The sequence below is a fragment of the Monomorium pharaonis genome, chromosome 6 (genome assembly GCF_013373865.1).
Source record: "Monomorium pharaonis isolate MP-MQ-018 chromosome 6, ASM1337386v2, whole genome shotgun sequence".
Classification (NCBI taxonomy): Eukaryota; Metazoa; Arthropoda; class Insecta; order Hymenoptera; family Formicidae; genus Monomorium; species Monomorium pharaonis.
The window spans coordinates 12,778,135-12,800,272 of record NC_050472.1 but is presented as its reverse complement, the minus strand read 5'-3'; the positions used below and the strand labels follow the sequence as shown (position 1 = coordinate 12,800,272).

The following is a 22,138-nucleotide window of genomic DNA, read 5'->3' as shown; positions in this document are numbered from 1 at the left end:
GTACTCCACAGCTTGCCTCTTATAAAATAGTACAATAAACAGATCAATATATCGAGCCAAGACACAATTTCCCTAATACGTTATAATTCATTAAATAAACATTATATAATTATAAACGCGACTAATAACACTGTGTTGAAAAATGTTCAATTTTGAAACGTTTCGACTATACTTACAAGGGAACGGACAGAACTGTCCCTCACCGATTTTAATGAGCTTTGGATATGTTGTAGAACATAAAAAAATATTAGACCCATATTTTTTTTTATCTGCGTATCTCGACGTTTAGGGGTTGAAACCACCCCTCGAAAATAACGTATTTTTTCGTTTTTTGCGAATATCTTTGAAAATATAAGATTTATTAAAAAATGTTCTATACGAAAGTTTTATGGCATTTTATACTCTTTACAATAGTATATTTATATTTTTAAAAAATTTCAAATTTTTTAATTTATCCTATCCTCACCCCTTTTTTTCAACATTTTAAAAATTTTGTAAGGACAAAAATTAAAAAGCATTAAAAGCCGAATCTACCCATATATAATAACATATGGGTTCCATCATTCTCAATTATTAGCAAAACGAAATAGTAATCTCGCGCTATAAGTGCCGCGCTAGAAGTAGTGTTGCGTTATTTCTTTAATCGCGTCACACTCAATAACTGCCTCTTCTGCGTATATTTTTATATTAAAACATAAAAATGGATTAATCTTAATTATATAATACGCAACGTATTACACGATATAAAACATAAATGCATATATATAACAAAAGTAGCATATATATACGTATGTGCCTACGTACATTTTCATTGTTACAAATGCGAATATAAATTAATATAAAGCAAAATATTTTTTAACATTTAAAATTGCAAATACCATATAACGAAATATATAATATCAAGAGAAAAATATAAAACATAAACTGCAATAACTATTTGCATAATTATATTATTTACACTATATGCACGTAGCACGCTCTGATAATAAAGATAATATAAGTATATAAGTATATAATTTAATTTAATTTGAAGTTTGAAGATACATTTATACGGATGTATATATACATTTTGCATATGACACGGACAAATACTTTAATATCAGTGTTGATAGAGGGACCGGTTGTTTTCGCGCAAGCGCATCACGTGAGGCTTCAATAAAATATCCATTAGTAATAGGAAGGAGATCTTTGATCGTACATCTTGTACACGACACCAACGTATAAATATAGTAACAGTGATAGACGGATCGGTTGTTCTCGCGCAGGCGTGAAACTTCAATAAAGTATTTATTAGTAATAGGAAGGAAATATTTGATCCCCATACAATTTTTTTGCAAATTTATAAAAACGTGAACACATTTCACATATTAAACACGCATGTATATTTTCTCGTATTAAATAGAATAATTTATAAATATTGTATTTTATTTGATAAATACTGGTAAGATTTTTTACAAAATTGTATGGGGACCAAACATCTCCTTCCTATTACTAATAGATACTTTATTGAAGCCTCACGCCTGCGCGAGGACAACCGATCCGTCTATCACTGTTACTATATTTATACGTTGGTGTCGTGTGCAAGATGTACGATCAAAGATCTCCTTGCTATTACTAATGGATATTTTATTGAAGCCTCACGTGAAGCGCTTGCGCTAAAACAACCGGTTCCTCTATCAACACTGATATTAAAGTTATTTGTCCGTGTCATATGCAAAATGTATATATACATCCGTATAAATGTATTTTCAAACTTCAAATTAAATTAAATTATATACTTATATACTTATATTATCTTTATTATCAGAGCATGCTACGTGCATATAGTGTAAATAATATAATTATGCAAATAGTTATTGCAGTTTATGTTTTATATTTTTCTCTTAATATTATATATTTTGTTATATTGTATTTGCAGTTTTAAATGTTAAAAAATATTTTGCTTCATATTAATTTATATTCGCATTTGTAACAATGAAAATGTACGTAGGAACATACGTATATATATGGTACTTTTGTTATATATATGCATTTATGCTTTATATCGTGTAATACGTATTATTGCGTATTATATAATTAAGATTAATCCATTTTTATGTTTTAATATCAAAATATACGCAAAAGAGGCAGTTATTGAGTGTGACGCGACTAAAGAAATAACGCAACACTACTTCTAGCGCGGCACCTACAGCGCGAGATTACTGTCTCGTTTTGCTAATAATTGAGAATGATGGAACCCATATGTTATTATATATGGGTGGATTCGGCTTTTAATGCTCTTTAATTATGTCCTTACAAAATTTTTTAAATGTTGAAAAAAAGGGGTGGGGGTGGGATAAATTAAAAAATTTGAAATTTAAAAAAAATCTAAATATACTATTGTAAAGAGTATAAAATACCATAAAACTTTCGTATAGAAAATTTTTGCATAAACCTTATATTTTCAAAGATATTCGCAAAAAACAAAAAAATGCGTTATTTTCGAGGGGTGGTTTCAACCCCTAAACGTCGAGATACGCAGATAAAAAAAAATATGGGTCTAATAATTTCTTATGTTCTACAACATATCCAAAGCTCATTAAAATCGGTGAGGGACAGTTCTGTCCGTTCCCTTGTTAGTCCTCTTCAGTCATAATAAATTACCAATATGTGTGAACTTAAACATAAATGAAATAATGGACACGAAAATGTAATTAAACAGTTAAAACAGGTGACCATAAAACAACGCATTTCGTATTAAATGTGTCATAATAAGTAAAAATGTGAACCAATAAGTAATACAATGTGACAAAAGAAAAGAAAGAAAGGGAGGAAATAGAAAGTTTCCCTGACGTCATCGCTCGATTTTGCTCCTCGGGGTTCGCCGAGGACTCTATGCTCGATCGTTTTGTCCTGGTGTTGGTGACCCTAAATGTAGAATGGTAGTAATAGTCTAAATGTTGCGCGACGCGCCGAAAATCGACAGGTCGTATCGACATGTATCGACTCCATAGATCGTGGAGCCCCGAAAGAAGCCGAGCCGTGTTGTAAGCACAGGGGAAGGAGACACTTCCCTTCCGTCTGTTGAAGCGGCGAGTCGTCGGTGCGCGGGGAGCTGTCTTGAGTTGCGAACGAACAAATTATAATTAAATATAGTGGAGTGGTGCCGGTGGAGACGAACCGTTGTGAGATTGTGATCCGGGGCCATGTAAATTGTGAGTTAAATAAATTCATGTCTCCGTCTACTCTCAGTAGTCTTGCAATCGATTATTACTTGGGTCCTCCAATGGAACCCGCCTTGTGAGTCTCGTCCTTTCCCATCACGTGTGTGGTTATCAGTTCCGTTAACTGATTGGCGCCCAAATTTTATTCGGAATAGATAGACTTTAAATTTAATAAAATTATAATCAGTAAGAACTAGAGCCCTGCCAGCCGAAGGACCCCGGCCGCGGCAGGTGAAGGTTAAATAATACCGTCTCAACAATTAAACGAATAATAAAATAAAAAATAATGAAATTATTTCATTTATATTTAAGTTCACACATATTGGTAATTTATTATGACTGAAGAGGACTAAGTATAGTCGAAACGTTTCAAAATTGAACATTTTTCAACACAGTGTTATTAGTCACGTTTATAATTATATGTTTATTTAATAAATTATAACGTATTAGGGAAATTGTGCCTTGGCTCAATATATTGACCTATTTATTGTATTATTTTTGCTTAGCACTAACGAACCCTTTATAATTGTTTGTATTGTGGTTTGCCTATTATAGTCATTTGATATTGTTTTTTCAACTGAATCATAAATAACTTCTTCTGGAAAATAAATTTTTTCTTCATCCGCCTCTAATAAATCAACTTTTACCGCTTCTGGGACCTCATACTCATCATAAAAATCTAAAGTTTCTTTCTTTTTTAATTGAAATTGTTCTTCATTTTTTATTTCTAATAGCATACGTTCAATTTTTACATTCACTCGTCTTTCCTGCGATGTTATCGGAGTATTCGGATAATCCAAACTATTGAAAGTTATAGCGAGTAAAAATATCACATTATATGGATTAAATTGCAGCATTCTGAAATATTAAAATTAAATATATATCTCAATCTTTTATTATATAAAAAATAATACACTTCATAATCAATAAATAAAATTGTCTTCCCTGGTGGAAATATTTCTACAATTTTTTATGCATTTCCATAAAAAATTAAAATTTTTTACAACAAATCAAAACTTTCTACAAATTTGTAAAAATTCATGACAATTTGTAATAAATTGTAGTAAGTTGTAAGAAATATTTTTGAGTTTTAAAAATCACAACTATTCACAACTATCTACAACATTCTACGAATATTTTTATGACCGCATGTAATATATATACTTCCAGATAGCCAAGCGAGATTAAGCATATCGGGTAAATTAATGCACTGCATGTATGTTGTGAACTTGCCCACAATTTGCTGTCATTGTAATTTAACGTGGAACGAAGTTAACATTAGGAGAGCAAATAACCTTCATAAGGTTTATAAAATTATAAGTGCATGCATTGAGGAATAATAAACTTGTCACATTGACAGCAATTGTGCATGCATGTTGACAACTTGCCGTCAGTTTGTTGAATTCTAATGTAGAATTTTACATGATGTCAGAACAACAGACAGTTTGAGGAAACCTCTTGGCTTTAGTTTGATAAAATTAATAGGGAATAAGTGACAGCAAAATAACAACACGTTGCGTTTATTTGGCTATCTGGGCTTATAATATTTTTATCATTATTTTTATATTTTTACAACATATCTAATATTAGAATTGGGTACGTTAATACCACTAATAAAAATATTTTTAAAACTTTTTACGCAAAAAATGCAACATTACAATTTTTATGATAATTACAACTTTGTACGATACATCATTTGTATTTCAAACAACGCGATTTGAGTCATGCTTGTAATATTTCATAGATTTGCGTAGAAAATTGTGATTTTCTATAACATTACAACGCATCTACGAAAAATTATACTTTTTATAGATGTTTGTAATTTTTCATAAATGTTTGTAAATTTTCATAGATGTTTGCAGTTTTCCATAAATTTTTCTAAGTGAATTTATGAAAAATTACAAGCATGGCCCAAATCGCGTTGTTTGACATAAAAATGAAGTAGATGTATCGCACAAAGTTATAATTAAATCATAAAAAATTGTAGTCTTCGCATTTTTTGGGGTAAAAAATTGTAAAAATATTTCTACCAGAATTTTTATGATAGTTATGTCGTCTCAAACTCTTTTGATAAAAAAAATAATAAGTCAAAATGAATTAGGTCACCAAAACCGAATAATAATTATAGGGAGACCACAGTCAAGACATTAAAATAAATATTTGACATTTAAAGTAAATAAAAAATAATTTTGTAAACGAAATAATTGTGCTAATACAGATGATTACAAAAAATATGTAAAATCAATCACAACATCAATTACAACATTTATTGTTATGAAAATTGCTCTAAAAAATAATTTTTTTAGAAATATGAAATCGGAGAATAATATGAAAGATGACAAAAAATGAATGACGATGACAGAATTAAACGGCACACATTAAGAGAGTAAAGAGTAATAATTCACGAAAGAACAATCCCAGGTAGCAAGGTGACGTTAATACGACGTTAATAATTCGTCATTTAAGGTCGCGGACGTCATGTTACCAAATTAAGACGTAATAGTAACGTCATTTTTTGACCTATTAATTACGTCAGTCATTTATCCATCCTACAACGTATTTCCGACGTCATATTCTTGACTAATTAATAACGTCAGTTAATTGATCATTTTACGACATATTAATAAGGTTTTATCAGTGATAGTAATTACTGACGTTAACTATAATTCTTTGTAATAATTGATGATTTGACCTCAAATGACGAATTATTGAGGTGGACGACACTTTGCTACTTATAACTATTAATCATTATTTAAAGATTGGTTAATAAACAACATTATTAAAATTAATATAATATTTTATATAATTAATACTATTAATATTTTAGAATCATCCTAGACAGCACATAATATTTATGATAAATGTTATTAAAATATTTATTAATATTTATTTTTTCAAAATATTATATAAATATTTTACACATATTTTATATATACGAAGAAAAAAATCTTTATTCAACATATTAAAATATAGACTAAATATTTTATATAATATTTATGGTAAATAAAAGATAAAGATTTGTATAAGTAATATTTTGTAAATATTTATAAATATTTCATAAATATTTTTATAATATTTATGATTAATCTTTATGATTTGTCGAATCTGAGACCACAAAAATATTTATAAAATATTTGGATAAATATTATAAATATTTTATAAATATTGCATTCTGTCTGAGGTATAATTTAGCTTTATCAAAAGAACAGAGCAAAAACATATTTTTATAAGTTATTCCACATGTTATTTCGCATATGTAAAAATCATGAAAAAAACTGTGAATTTATATTTATTAAAAATATTAGTTAACTACAAGTTTCATGTTTCTCGCATCTATTGAACTAATCTATAACAAATATGTATTCATGAGCATAAAGTGTTCACGGATCATCACAAAGTGCTAGGTAGCGTACGATCTTCGAAGTCAAGCAACGTCGACGGCAGTTCAGAGTTGGATGGGTGACCGCGGAAGTTAGGCAATCCCAAATGTGACTATGATGTGGTGGGTCACGATGCTTGTTGAGAAACAAGCCAATTTTTTTTTTACATTATAATTATGTTATTTCGATATTTACATAATGCAAGTACTGCATATATAGGACATGTACCCAAAATATTTTCTAAAACGTCAAAATAACGGCTTTTACTAACTGGGATAGTCATAAAAATGACGTTAAAATGTCGTCTTTAATAAATGTAATCTAAAAACCTATGTTTTGTCATAAAAATAACAATAAAATACCGCCAAATGTACGATACCAGCTTCTTGAAAATGACGTCAATAATATGAAAATAATGACGTATTTTTGACGTCAATATATGACGTCGTTAAGATGAGACAAATGTACGTCAGTTTTACGACATTTAGACGTCATTTTATCTCGACATTATGACGTCTGGTTCGTCATAAAATGACCAAAAAGTGCCGTCAATTAGACGACACCTTGCTACCTGGGATACTTGTAACAATATACTATCCAATATACTTGTTCACATTACCAACTACGAGCTAAAAAGGCAGCTTCTCCTTTATATATATTTATACGGATGTATATATGCAATACATTTTGCACACGACACCGGCGTATAAATTTAGCAACAGTGATAGACGGATCGGTTGTTTTCGCGCAGGCGTGAGGCTTCAATAAAGTATCTATTAGTAATAGGAAAAAGATGATTGGTCCCCATACAATTTTTTTTGCAAATTTAGAAGAACGTGAACACATTTCACATATTAAACACGCATGTGTATTTTCTCGTATTAAATAGAATAATTTATAAATATCGTATTTTATTTGATAAATACTGGTAAGATTTTTTGGCGATTTTCTCTTAGCCTTGTGACAAATGTGGGTATTCTGTATGAGTGCCGACAAATGAAATATTTTATTTCAATTTAAATATATGTTTTATTCCATAAATTTACCTTCTTTTTCGTTTTTAACTGGATTTTTATTATTAAATACAAATTATTTTTAATTCCTTAATTTATGTTGAATATATATACACAAATATATAATGCAAACGATATGCAAATATATGCGTGCGTGTTAAATATATAAAATGTGTTAACGTTTTTATAAATTTGTAAAAAAATTGTATGGAGACCAAATATCTCCTTCCTATTACTAATAGATACTTTATTGAAGCCTCACGTCTGCGCGAGAACAACCGATCCGTCTATCACTATATTTATACGTCTATGCTATATTTATACGCTGGTGTTGTGTGCAAAATGCATGACCAAAGATCTCTTCCTACTACTAATGGATATTTTACTGAAGCCTCACGTGATGCGCTTGCGCGAAAACAATCGGTCCCTCTATCAACACTGATATTAAAGTTATTTGTCCATGTCGTATGCAAAATGTATATATACATCCGTATAAATGTATTTTCAAACTTCAAATTAAATTAAATTATATACTTATATAATATTTATTATCAGAGCGTGCTATGTGCATATAGTGCAATAATGTGTTGAAAAGCATGTAAATAATATAATTATGCAAATAGTTATTGCAGTTTATATTTTATATTTTTCTCTTGATATTATATATTTTGTTATATTGTATTTGCAGTTTTAAATGTTAAAAAATATTTTGCTTCATATTAATTTATATTCGCATTTGTAACATTGAAAATGTACGTAGGCACATACGTATATAAATGCTACTTTTGTTATATATATGCATTTATGCTTTATATCGTGTAATACGCGCGCGTTGCGTATTATATAATTAAAATTAATCCATTTTTATGTTCTAATATAAAAATATACGCAGAAGGGGCAGTTATTGAGTGTGACGCGACTAAAGAAATAACGCAACACTACTTCTAGCGTGGCACCTATAGCGCGAGATTACTATCTCGTTTTGCCAATAATTGAGAATGATGGAACCCATATGTTATTATATATGGGTAGATTCGGCTTTTAATGCTCTTTAATTTTTGTCCTTACAAAATTTTCAAAATGTTGAAAAAAAAGGGGGTGGGGGTGGAGTAAATTAAAAAGTTTGAAATTTTTTAAAAATATAAATATACTATTATAAAGAGTATAAAATGCCATGAAACTTTTGTATAGAACATTTTTTCATAAACCTTATATTTTCAAAGATATTCGCAAAAAACGAAAAACGTTGCGTTATTTTCGAGTGGTTTCAACCCCTAAACGTCGAGATACGCCGCTAAAAAAATATGGGTCTAATATTTTTTTATGTTCTACAACATATCCAAAGCTGATTAAAATCGGTGAGGGACAGTTCTGTCCGTTCCCTTTCAGTCTATGCACTCCACACGAGAACAGCGCGCAAGGGTATCGGTGGACAGATGGCGCTAAGTACTTATCATGGTTCGTATATTATTATAATGTACCTGTTATATCTAAATCCGTATATTATTTCTAGTATATTCTTAGAATTTACTTTTGAGTTGTGCAATTTTAGCGTCTAAAAATAAACCTTAAATATTAAAATAAAAGGTATTTAGATTGCATAACTCAATAGTAAATTTTAAGAATATACGAGAAATAATATACTGATTTAGATATAACAGGTACATTTTAATAATATACGATTAATGATATATTATAGAAGATATTATAAGAATATTTTCAGTACATTATATACGGTACGTATGTTTACAGTACGAGTACAGGATATTCTAATGACATCATGTGCTGTTAGAGTCGATACCAAAATCAAACACGAGAGATTGAAATGAGACTTGGGGAGATCATTATTTAATATAAAATGCATCTTCTGCTGAAATTTCAGTTTATGTTGCCGATAAAATTTTGGAAAGCAAGCTGTTTAAAAATTGTCTTTATTGCTCTTATGGGAGTCTCTCAATATTTTACCAAAAGTCATATAATAATTTTTGGAAAAAACTGAAAAACATTCAAAAATTAACCACTTAAACTTGAAATCACAAGCTTTACAATCATAAGTTACATTTCTAAATATTTATTTAAATTTTTTAAATATATTATATAAATATTTTATACATATTTGATATACATGAAGGAAACATTTTTATTTAAGGGGCTACATACACCCAGAGACGTAAAAATAAGCCTTTTTTCGATTTTTTTTCGAAACGTAATATGTGTAATTAATCCTAGTTTTCTTTACTTTAAAATACATTCTTCATGTTTCAGAATAAAGAACTAAAAATATTTAAAAATGGCGGAGATATTGTTCTCTTCGCAAAATCTTGTTAAAAAAAGGTGCTCTGCGGTACCAATCGCAGCTCGTACAAGACTTATCTGAAACAGACCAGCCTAGAATTTTCTTAAACTGTATAAAATTATCTAGTCTTTATCGTGGCTGATTTTTAAAATATCAATTTTTGGCAAAATTGCGGCCGTTTAAAAAAAAAAGCGATTGTTTAGGATAAAAATCGGTCGTTTTCTTAACTGCAAAAAAAAGTAAGAGCTCTAAAAAAATCCGCCACGATAAAGACTGCCTTTTTTGTGAAGATTAAGCCTTCCAAATTTCAAGTAAATCGGTCCAACCATTTCCGAAATATTTTTGGTACACGTTTTAAAATGAAAATAAAGTTTCGAGAAAAACGCGTTTAAAGTTTGACATTTGGTTAAAACGTAGATAATTTTTTTTCAAACTTATATGGAGTCATCCATTCCAAGGTCATACAGTAAACTCTTCCCAGATGTAGCAGCATCAAAGGCTTCGATCCTAGCTTGCCGGCGTAATATTCATGCGTAAGCTACCTACTATGAAGGATTAAGGCGCGCCCGTCGCGTCCCAGCGTCGTCGAACGCACTTGGATCGTTCTCGTTATATCTCCGACAATTTTCAAAGAATCACTTTGAAACTTGCAGGGGATATTCTCAAGACCTTATACTTTACAAATATGCAAAAAAAACAAAAAATGCATTTTTTCAAAATTGCTAGGTGTATGTAGCCTCTTAACATATTATTAAAATACAGACTAAATATTTTATAAAATATTTATGGTAAATAAAAAAATAAAGATAGTAATTTTATAAATATTTATAAATATTTCATAAATATTTTTATATAATATTTATGATAAATCTTTATAATTTGTCAAATCTAAGGTCACAAAATGTTTATAAAATATTTAAAATAAATATTAAAAATATTTTGTAAATGTTTTATAAATATTGTGTGCTATCTGGGACCTTTCTGCTAGACCGGCACGGCGCTAACGCGTACGCAATCGCAATGCTCGGCGTCCGATGCCTTTGCTCATCAAGCGAGTGATAAATGAATTTGATTATTGCAAAATAAATAATAAAAATCAACTGAAACATGGGAAAAATTGTAAACTTAAAATATTAAATTAATTTAGGAATTATTTCTATAAATTTGAGAAAGTTTTGTGTTGGTTGTGTTATTGACTAGAGAATCAGTACCGAACCACCTTAAACGTATTGACCCAAAAACGAACAATATTATCCAGTTCGTGACAGTATTATAAAATAATAATTGAAACGGATTGTGTTTGCAGTGTTGTTTACATCATACTATTATAAAAAGTTACAATTATATGTATATTATTCATGTAATACTAACTGTAAAATTTTGGATAAAAATGTATTTAATATTTAAAAAAATTTATTAAAAAAGAGAATTAGCCGACGTGGCAGTGGCATAACACCAAGTACTTAAAAAGATTATACCGTGTGACGCAAACGTCCCCTAGTAGCAATATATGTTTGCGCAATATTGGAAAATTATATGAAATATATTAGATGTGAATTGTTTTCCCAATATTGGTCTAATATTGTAAAGTAGACGCTTTATTTTATTTAGCCAATATTGGTTTAACGATATTGGACCAATATTGATCTATTACATTTTATTTATAAATTTTTTCATTGATTTATTTCATAACGTATCATATACAATATTTGTCTGATGCATAAATTCACAATCTATGAGACTTTTTTATTTATTTGTTTTGTAAAGCATCATATACAATATTGTTGGATGCATAAGCCAATAACTCGCAATCTACGAGACACGTCTTATCATATTTTTCATGTAATATCTTTACAGCATCACTTTTATTAGTGATATGATTTTGACGTAAAATAGTAACAAATTGTTTATATTTTTTACCAACAACATAAATATTTTGATGCATTTGATAGCATACTTGTTCAACACAATCTTCCAGTTCTAATAAGAATTGTATAGTTGATGGTTTCATATACATACTAGTATTATATAATGTTAACTTTACAATATTTTCTTTACGTATATTTACGAGATCTATAACTAGATCATGAATCAAAATTCTTGAAGAAGGTATAGCTGCCTGCATAAGTTGTGCAATATCCGCACGTTTTTCGATGAACGTTTTCCACATCGCATAAGTCAGGTGTAGTTGATTACCTCGGTTGTCACCAATCAATAATTCTACACATATAGATCCCACACTGATTCCAATGTCCAAGTATTTATATGCTGTGGCAGTCAAAGCATATCTTCTTCCCAAGATGCGCGGAATATAGCACGGCTGCGATAGTGTTCTGTAAAAAGAATACAGAAAATTAGAAATAAAATGTGAATAAATGTTGAAGAAAATATAGACGACAAGAATGAATGTAGAAGGGAATATAAATGACAAGAATTTAAAAATTAAAAATACTTACGGTTTATCATACGCTTCATTTTGCTGGATTGGAACGTAATAGTTCATCTTCGAGAAGTTCGTCTTTTACCGATTAACCGAGTGGTAACGTTTCAGAAACCCTTGCTGTCCGTCTTGTAAACGGGTGACATGGTATCCGTTGTCAGAACTCTTTTTATACCTTCTCTGTACACCCCACCACATACCCCAATAAGAGTAGTGGGAACAAATCCCATAGTCTTTATTTGACATATTTTTGATGAGATCATTCAAAAATCATACGTTCAAAGAATGCAAATTTTGCAAAAGTCAGCGCCGATGTATGGCAGCTGTGATGCAAAAATACGCTTTAGGCACGTACACAAATTATTTAATACATATTTTTTGATGAGATCATTCAAAAAATCACATTCGAATAATCTTGCAAAAGCGCTGATGTATGGCTGCTGTAACAAAATACGTTTTAGGCACGTACATAAATCATTTGTCATATCTTCTGATGAGATCATTCAAAGAATGCAAATATTGCTAAAGGGCAGCGCAGATGTACTAATCACGCCGAGAATGTCTGGAAGCAATTCTCCGTTCGAACATTAGATGAATATAGTGATCTATATTTAAAAACAGATGTTTTATTATTAGCTGATATTTTTGAAAATTTCCGCGATAAATGCTTAGAAAGTTATGGTCTCGATCCCACACATTATTACACTCTCCCCGGATACACGTGGGATGCTATGTTAAAATACACCAACATCACTTTCGAACTGCTTACTGACATTAACATGGTAATGTTTATAGAACGCGGTATACGCGGTGGCCTCAGTCAATGTTCAGGCAGACATGCGCGAGCCAATAACAAGTACATGCAGACGTACGACCCATCGAAACCATCCTCATATCTTATGTACTTTGACGTCAATAATTTGTACGGATGGGCAATGTGTCAACCGTTGCCCTATGGAGAATTTTAATGGATCAAAGATGTCTCAAATTTTGACGTGTGTGCGATCGCTCTCAATTCACCAACGAGATACATTCTCGAAGTTGATCTCGAGTATTTTCGAGAACTTCACGATGAGCACAATGACCTACCTTTCTGTCCGACACGTGATAAACCATCAGGCAAGCGTGAATATAAACTTCTAGCGACCTTGTATAAGAAACGTTACATCATCCACTACCGCAACCTGCAGCAGTGCATGCGTCACGGTCTTCATACCGCGTGTTAAAATTCGCACAATCTCCATGGCTCTGTAAATACATAGAGTTAAACACGCAATTCCGAACCATCGCTAAAAATGATTTCGAAAAAAACTTGTATAAATTAATGAATAATGCGGTGTTTGGTAAAACCATGGAGAATGTACGAAATCATGTTGACGTTAAGTTGACGAAATAGTTGGGTATGATGCGGAGGCAATGATCGCGAAACCAAATTTTCACAGTCGAAGTATTTTTGCGGAAAATTTAATCGCCGTTGAACTTAGAAAACTCGAGGTAAAATTATATAAACCGATTTACGTAGGCATGTGTATCCTAGATATTTCTAAAACATGTCTATATGAATTTCACCATGAATATATGTTACCTCTGTATCGTGACAAATGTAGTCATGTACACCGACACCGACAGTCTCGTATACCTCGTCGAATGCGAGGATATTTACGAGACGATAAAACGCGATATCGCTAGGTTCGACACGAGCGATTATTCGGTTGACAACACATACGGTATGCCTCTCGGAAATAAAAAAGTTCCGGGCCTGATGAAAGATGAGAACAATGGTGTGAAAATGACCGAGTTCGTTGGACTTAGAGCAAAGATGTATGCGTTGAAGGTGGATGGAAAGAAGAATACGAAAAAGGCGAAAGGTGTCAAGAATAGCGTAGTAGCGCGAACCATAACGTTCGATGATTACACCCGGTGTTTGAAAGATGAGATCGAGATGACGCGCCGCAATCATGCATAAGATCCAAGATGCATGAAGTATATACGGTGTCCAAAACGAAAATCGCTCTAAGTCCATATGACGACAAGAGATACCTCATACCCAATTCGGTTAAAACGTTACCGTGGGGACATTATCGAATACCGTTATAATATTTTATATTTTATATACACATTTTATAGTTTTACGTTATAATTTTATTCGTATTTTTATATAAAAGTATTAATAAAGTATAAGTATTAATAATAAGAATGTATTAAGGATGATGGAAGGATGATAAAAAAATCTCGCATAATATAAAATTAATAATGTATTTTATGTTTATACGGTTACATTGTACTTTTATGTAAATATAATAAAAACAATTTTTATATGGATTGAATAACATTGTCTTTATGTATCCATGAATTATGCGATCCATCGAATCCCAGCCACTTGACATAAACCTCATCTCCTTTTCTGTGTAATATTTTTTCAACAAGATACACGTCAGGATTTGCAACACGCTGCAGCTCATATTCGTAGAATCCTCCAGCGATAGGTTTTCCACAGGAATCCTCTAGTACATGTCAACAGGATTGGTACGTTGTACTTTAATAATTTTAAATATCTCCGTAGTCCAATTTGGTGTATAGCCCTTCTCAAAAACAGTTTTGAATTTGCTGACGCGCACCGAGTCACCTACTTTAAATCGCGCGGGTGCTGCAATTTTTATGTGACTATACACAGTGGTTAAGAGTTTTTTAGCGATTGCAGGCGTAACATCGATGGGTCGCATGCCGATAGTTCGATGCTTTCGTACATTGTAATCTGACACGAGACGTAGCAGCAGATTGATCCATAATTTCCATTGAGTGTAAATTGTTTCCACATAACGTTCTTTAACGTGCGGTTAAAGCGACAACTGATGCTTTCATTATAGAGTACGTGAAATAATGATTGATATCATGTTTTTTCAATAGTTTCTGCACGTTTGCGTTATAAAATTCCTTTCCTTTGTCTGTTTGCAAATTTTTCGGACATCTTCCATCTTTCCGAATTATCTTTGCAATCGCAATAGCAACTTCGCTACCACTCTTGGCCTTGAGCGGCACAGCCCATGCATGCTTGCTCAACACGTCGATAACGGTGAGTATGTAGTGATAACCAAAGAGGATCAGATAGAGTAGAAGCTGCCATAAGAGCACAATATTAAATAGCGTGTCCGAGTTTCAGAGCCATTTACCAGCTCGGAGGCCTTCCTAAATCCCCCCACTCTTCAATAGCACCAAAATTCAAATCTTGAGATTTAGTAAAATTATTAACGACATAAAAAAAAGAGGAAAATCAAATTACTTAAATAATAATAACATTAAGTTACATATACTTTGTTATTTATTTCAACAATATGACGTATTACAAAATATGTGCAATTATCGGAATGTGGAAATCAGTGGATAAGATTCTATGTACAATTGTCGGAATTAAGATAGCTGATAAAAAATTCAACTTTCCTTTTCACTTTTTACCTTTTTTTTACCTGATAGCACAATCTTGATGTTATCGTTGGTTTCAATGTTAATTGTTGTTGGTTGTTCTACAATTGCTCTTTGTATATCCAAAACCACTCTCTTTGATGGATGGAAACAATCTCCTATAAAATATAAATTTTGTTGTGGAGAAAATTAAGCAGATGCTTTCCAGAAAACAATTGTTGCCTGAGGCATCGAAAATTTTGGGCCTTAATGACAAATTGTCAATAAATTGACGGCAACATATTTTCTGGGTTATAAGCTAATTGTTAATTTAAGAAAACTCCAAGATTATTAATGGACTTTAAAAATAAATATTTTCTACTTAAATTACCTTCAAGGGCCGATCTATAAATCTCCATTTTGTCCTTGTGATATTTGATAACTGGTGGTGATGGAGACTTGCGATGAGGTTTAATGATAGGCATCGCTCCACGAACAAGCAGCGGCCTTGGATATTTTTTCCTAATACAATTTGATTCAAAATGATCCGAACAAATACGGAGGTGATTTGGAGGATTCCCTTGTACACCAGCAAATTCCTGCCATTTCTTTTGCCTGTAAATCAGTTTTTTATTAGAGAATTCCACTATATATCATACAATACCATAGAATCATAATTCATTAGTTCTAAATCAATAACAATTCTAATGATTAAATAATTCCCAAAAATTTATTTTTAACTTTAAACTTAAACAGAAATATCTATTTTTATTCATGACATAAAATAAAAAATAACGTTAATAAGTGTTGATGTTTAATCACAACTTATTCAAGTATATTTCATACTTACAGTTCAGAATTTGTCGGCTGTTGAAAAAAGGATACATCTTTATTAAGTTTACTATTTTGTTTGCAATATTTTACGTAGCACCGCAGGGTCATTTTTTTTATTTATCACAATGTAATTTTCTGTCAGTCAACTTGCTGCAAACGACAAAGCGTAACTGTTAAAGGTGGTTATCTTGAGGCCCTTGAAAGAGTGAGAGAGCAAAGCTTTGTGAGAGAGAGAGGATTGCACGTAGTAGGTCTCCGAACTGCTAGATGGCGCAAATCGCGGATACGGCCAGCTTCCACTCTATCTGATCCTCTTTGGTGATAACCTCGGTTAAATCGCGTGTAAGGACGCATCTCAACCACATCCGCCTGCCACAGGTCATCGTATCCGCAAACTATGACACGTCTTCGAGGAAAATTTCTTCTCGCCGGAGCATGCAACTCCTCAACCAGCAATTGTTTCTCAGACATGCTTGGAGTGTAATATACAAATGGCATATATATTCGATGTATCGACTTTTTTACTCTGCACGATAGGTCACCGCGTCGAGCTGTCTTTGAAACTCGTTTAGCATATGAGCTGTAATTTCTACTCTATTTTGGAGTGTCTCAATCTTCCTCTCAATTTCATCCTGTCGATCCTTTAAAATTTTCACGGTCTGCTGTACGTATCGTTTATTGGTTGCATTGTGATTGATTTTAACGTGATAGGAAAGAAATACGCTTTGGAAAGTGAATCACAAACCTTTCGGAAGACCTTGATTCGCGTCTCTGCCTGGTCGCCAGCTCCTTTCACCTTTCAAGAAGCAAGGATTCACCGCCGTCGAGACGTGTCTGCCTTCCCTCAAGCTGCCGTCGGAACGTAGTATCCGCTCCCAAGATAAGTAACTTATGTTTGATTTATTAATCACTCTGTCACGTGAGTGGATTATTTTCATTTTTATTAATTTCTCTTTTATTTTCAGGTGCTGCTGCTGCCGTCGCTGGATCACTCAGGACTCCCCAGGTCGCCAGGTTCCACCAGGTAAGTATATGCTCGTAAAACGATTTACCCCTCGCTCCCAGATTTTTAACAGAACTTCTTTTTTACAGGTTATCCCAGGATATGACGTCTCGGATCACATGCAGGTAAGTACTTGGTAAGTAGGTCAACAACAGTCTGTTCGTATTGTTTTTCAAACACAAAATAAAATTTATTTCAAACCAAACACTTAAATATATATTCACAAACTCCCGTACGCGTCGCCTAATCACAGTCGTGTACATCTCCTCGCTCTTTCCCGTAAATATTCTATTTACAGTTCCCGAACGCGATGCTTGTTCACATTCGTTTACGCAATTGCCATGAATCACGGTCGTGACTATCTGAAAATGACTTTCCGAAACGCGCCTACTCGCATTCGGCGGTTTTACGCAGTTTGGTTACGCGGTCGCACTTCCGCGGAACTTAATCGATTCTCTCTTTGTTATCGCGAATACAATATGTCGCGGAGATCTTACCCATACGGTGTCTGGGATCGAAAAGCTTTCGAGACGCCGCTGCGCCTCCTTATATACGCCGGCGGGCCGCCGTGCGCGCTCACGTTGTAACAGCCAATCAGCGCTCAGCTGCGCTTCCCTGCGGAGGTCTCGCCCAATCGGCTCGTAGCGTCGCGTGCAGGCTCCTGCGTCACTCCCACTCTCGTGCCTTGGCCAATTGTTCTGCGCTGTGGTAGTATCGTCGCTGGCGCTCCCCTCCACTGGCGCTCCAGCCAATCGGACACGCTTGGTTTATGGAATAGACCTTCGCACCGAAAAGTGCGGTTATGGCACTTAAAAGTACCTTTAAGCTAACATTATAAACTTTCTACAGGCTTGCAGCCTGCTCCGGCATCTACACTATGTAGTGCCACCACCTACACCTTATGCTGACTTAGTTGCAGGATGCTCAGAATGACTTAAAACTAACTTAATGCTAATTTAGATTATAGGATAATGAAAAACATACAATATGCATATGATATAACGAATGAGATATTTAAACGAAATAATATACCAAAGGCTAACGTAAAATAATAGATTACTAGCTGTTTTGACAGCTTCGGCATGCTTAACGCCTTTAGAAAAAATAATACTCTTCGGACTTTACGTCTCCTAAGAATGAAATAAGAATCACGCAGTAAAACTTTGCGCTTAGAAATAATAATCATGCAGTAAACTTTACGCTTAACGCTTGCTAGATGTAACAGAACAATTAATACGCGATACTTAACTTCTCACCAGTTTATATAAAAAAATAATAATATTAACGCAATTTTAATTACGCCTTTTTTGATATGTCGCAATTCCTTTCGTTCCTCGCAAATGTTTTGATAAACTAAGAATTTAACGAATAAACTATGTATTATGAATAAAATAAAAAATGATATATTAATCATTAAATAAAATGTGAAACTTTTAACGCGCTATTTGTTATCTGTGTAGGACTTTGCTTCGCCCAACCTTCTTAGACGCACGCTGGATGCTCGTACAGTGCTCCGTTCCCTGTGGTCGTCGGGGTCGAAGTCACTGCTCCTCGCAGCTCGGCTGCACCCTCTGGCTTGCTCCGCTGCTCCTCGGTCTCTGTGCCCCCGCTGGGTGGTTTCAGCATCACTATCGTCTACAGGCAGCGCTACACGTCGAATCTTGCGCAACTTTGCATCAAAATCGGTGGCAGCTATGCAAAGAGTGTTATCGCGCACATAATTTCTGACTAATCCGCTCCATTGATAGTATGGTTCCGCACCACCTCTTCCAAGCGATGTTCCAAACTTGTTGATTGACATTTCGATGTTGACTAAATGATTTCATGCAGTTTTAATTTACAATAAGACCAGCCTCGCGAAGTTCCTCAATAATTGATAGAATCTCGTTGTCGTGAGCATTGTGCCCTGCCTGATGTGAGGGCTCGAGCAATCGAAGGCGATCCACAAGCTCGTTGGGATCATCCCAATGAACAGAATCGATCTTGTTATCACTGTTAATGTAATAGCGCTCGGTCATACCTTGTCCAACTTTTGCGTCTGTTTCTAAGGGCGCAATTATATTTTTATATTTAGACCCTTTGTTGCCCATTACTTGATTATGTGCAATATGCCCGCGTCTATATGCATTTGTCGCCAATAGAATGTTTTTATAATTCTGCAGGTCATTATTCGTGTACATGTTGGGCATTTTCATGAAAATTAATTCATACAGACCAGGCGTCCCCACATATATTTTACCATCTATGACTATGCTGTCATTCTTATGAATGTCGATGCGTTTATCGCCGAGCATCGTTCCAAAGTCGGTGAAATAAGCTCCGTAAACAGTATCTATTATGACTGGTTTTTTACCACTCAGAACAGCTCCCATACATTTTTGACCTAATGAACCATCCCAGGTAGCAAGGTGACGTTAATACGACGTCAATAATTCGTCATTTAAGGTCGCGGACGTCATGTTACCAAATTAAGACGTAATAGTAACGTCATTTTTTGACCTATTAATTACATCAGTCATTTATCCATCCTACAACGTATTTCCGACGTCATATTCTTGACTAATTAATAACGTCAGTTAATTGATCATTTTACGACGTATTAATAAGATTTTATTAGTGACTAATTACTGACGTTAACTATAATTCTTTGTAATAATTGACGATTTGACCTCAAATGATAAATTATTGAGGTCTAGTGGACGACACCTTGCTACCTATAACTATCATTATTTAAAGATTGGTTAATAAACAACATTATTAAAATTAATATAATATTTTATATAATTAATACTATCAATATTTTATAATCATCCCAGGCAGCACATAATATTTATGATAAATATTTATTAATATTTATTTTTTCAAAATATTATATAAATATTTTACACATATTTTTATACACGAAAAAAAATTTTTTATTTAACATATTAAAATATAAATTAAATATTTTATATAATATTTATGATAAATAAAAGATAAAGATTTGTATAAGTAATATTTTGTAAATATTTATAAATATTTCATAAATATTTTTATAATATTTATGATAAATCTTTATGATTTGTCAAATCTAAGACCACAAAAATATTTATAAAATATTTAGATAAATATTTATAAAATATTTAAATAAATATTATAAATATTTTATAAATATTTTATAAATATTGCGTTTTGTCTGAGGTATAATTTAGCTTTATCAAAAGAACAGAGCAAAAACATATTTCTATAAGTTATTCCACATGTTATTTTGCATATGTAAAAATCAGGAAAAAAACTGTAAATTTATATTTATTTATAAAAATATTAGTTAACTACAAGTTTCATGTTTCTCGCATCTATTGAACTGATAACAAATATGTATTCATGATCATCAAGTGTTCATGAATCATCACAAAGGGCTAAGTAGCGTACGATCTTCGAAGTCAAGCAACGTCGACGGCGGTTCAGAGTTGGATGGGTGACCGCGGAAGTTAGGCAATTCCAAACGTGACTATGGTGTGGTGGGTCGTGATGCTTGTTGAGAAACAACGTAGATTTTTTTTTACATTATAATTATGTTATTTCGATATTTTCATAATGCAAGTACTGCATATATAGGACATGTACCCGAAATATTTTCTAAAACGTCAAAATAACGGCTTTTACTACCTGGAATAGTCATAAAAATGACGTTAAAATGTCGTCTTTATTAAATGTAACCTAAAAACTTGTTTTTTCATAAAAATAACAATAAAATACCGTCAAATGTACGATACTAGCTTCTTGAAAATGACGTCAATAATATGAAAATAATGACGTATTTTTGACGTCAATATATGACATCGTTAAGATGAGACAAATGTACGTCAGTTTTACGACATTTAGACGTCATTTTATCTTGACATTATGACGTCTAGTTTGTCATAAAATGACCAAAAAATGCCGTCAATTAGACGTCACCTTGCTACCTGGGATAGTGTGTGTGCAACTTTTCACGTCCTCGCGTTTCCAACTGTTGTCGAATAAACGTCACAAGCGGTTCATTGGCTGCGATTTCAAAAACGTCTTCGACAGAAGGTACATGACTGTGTGATAAATCACTATCATGTAATATTTTGCGATGTTTCATTCAAATTAGTTGGTACAAATTTTGATCGTCTCATTTTTTTAACAGGAGGTCATTATAGAATTGTTAAGCGAAGCGTTTAATCACTTTCGTTTCGGTTTTGGTTCTGCGTATTCGTCTTCCCCCGAAAAGAACGTTTCATTCTTAATCGGATCTGATACATCACCAACGGTGTTTTCAACAATCTGTTTTAATGGTTCGACAATGGGCTTAAAGTGTCTCTCCAACGCCATCTTTTCTTGCACTTTACCCGCTTTCAAAGCGCGATATTTTTTGCGAATTGAATCACTCGTTTTCGCAATCTCTTTCACAATCTTCTCACGATTCATACTGTTATCTGTGTTATCCATGTTGAGAAACGTTGCTTGGTCAACGTATTAAAAACAACTGCTTTGTGGTATTGCGAAGTCATTAAATCCTTTTCGATATCGTCCATCAGCGAGCACACTATCCTTATTTATCACT

General features: G+C 32.7%; 2 protein-coding genes across 2 annotated transcripts in view; one reads left to right on the top strand and one right to left on the bottom strand.

Moving 5' to 3' along the window:
• The first annotated feature begins 2,794 nt into the window (after positions 1-2,794).
• The window catches only part of LOC118645943, a 55,274-nt gene continuing 35,930 nt past the window's right edge, over positions 2,795-22,138 (top strand). Inside the window, exon 1 of the mRNA XM_036287980.1 lies at positions 2,795-3,194. The gene's annotated coding sequence lies outside the window, so the exon portion shown is untranslated. The remainder of the gene's footprint in view (positions 3,195-22,138) is intronic.
• LOC118645944 lies at positions 15,638-20,048 on the bottom strand. The gene is made up of 3 exons (XM_036287981.1): positions 16,582-20,048; positions 16,123-16,346; positions 15,638-15,910 (listed from the first exon to the last, which is right to left on the bottom strand). Exons 1-3 carry the CDS (start codon positions 16,671-16,673, stop codon positions 15,762-15,764), a joined length of 465 nt encoding a protein of 154 aa, XP_036143874.1. The 5' UTR covers positions 16,674-20,048; the 3' UTR covers positions 15,638-15,761.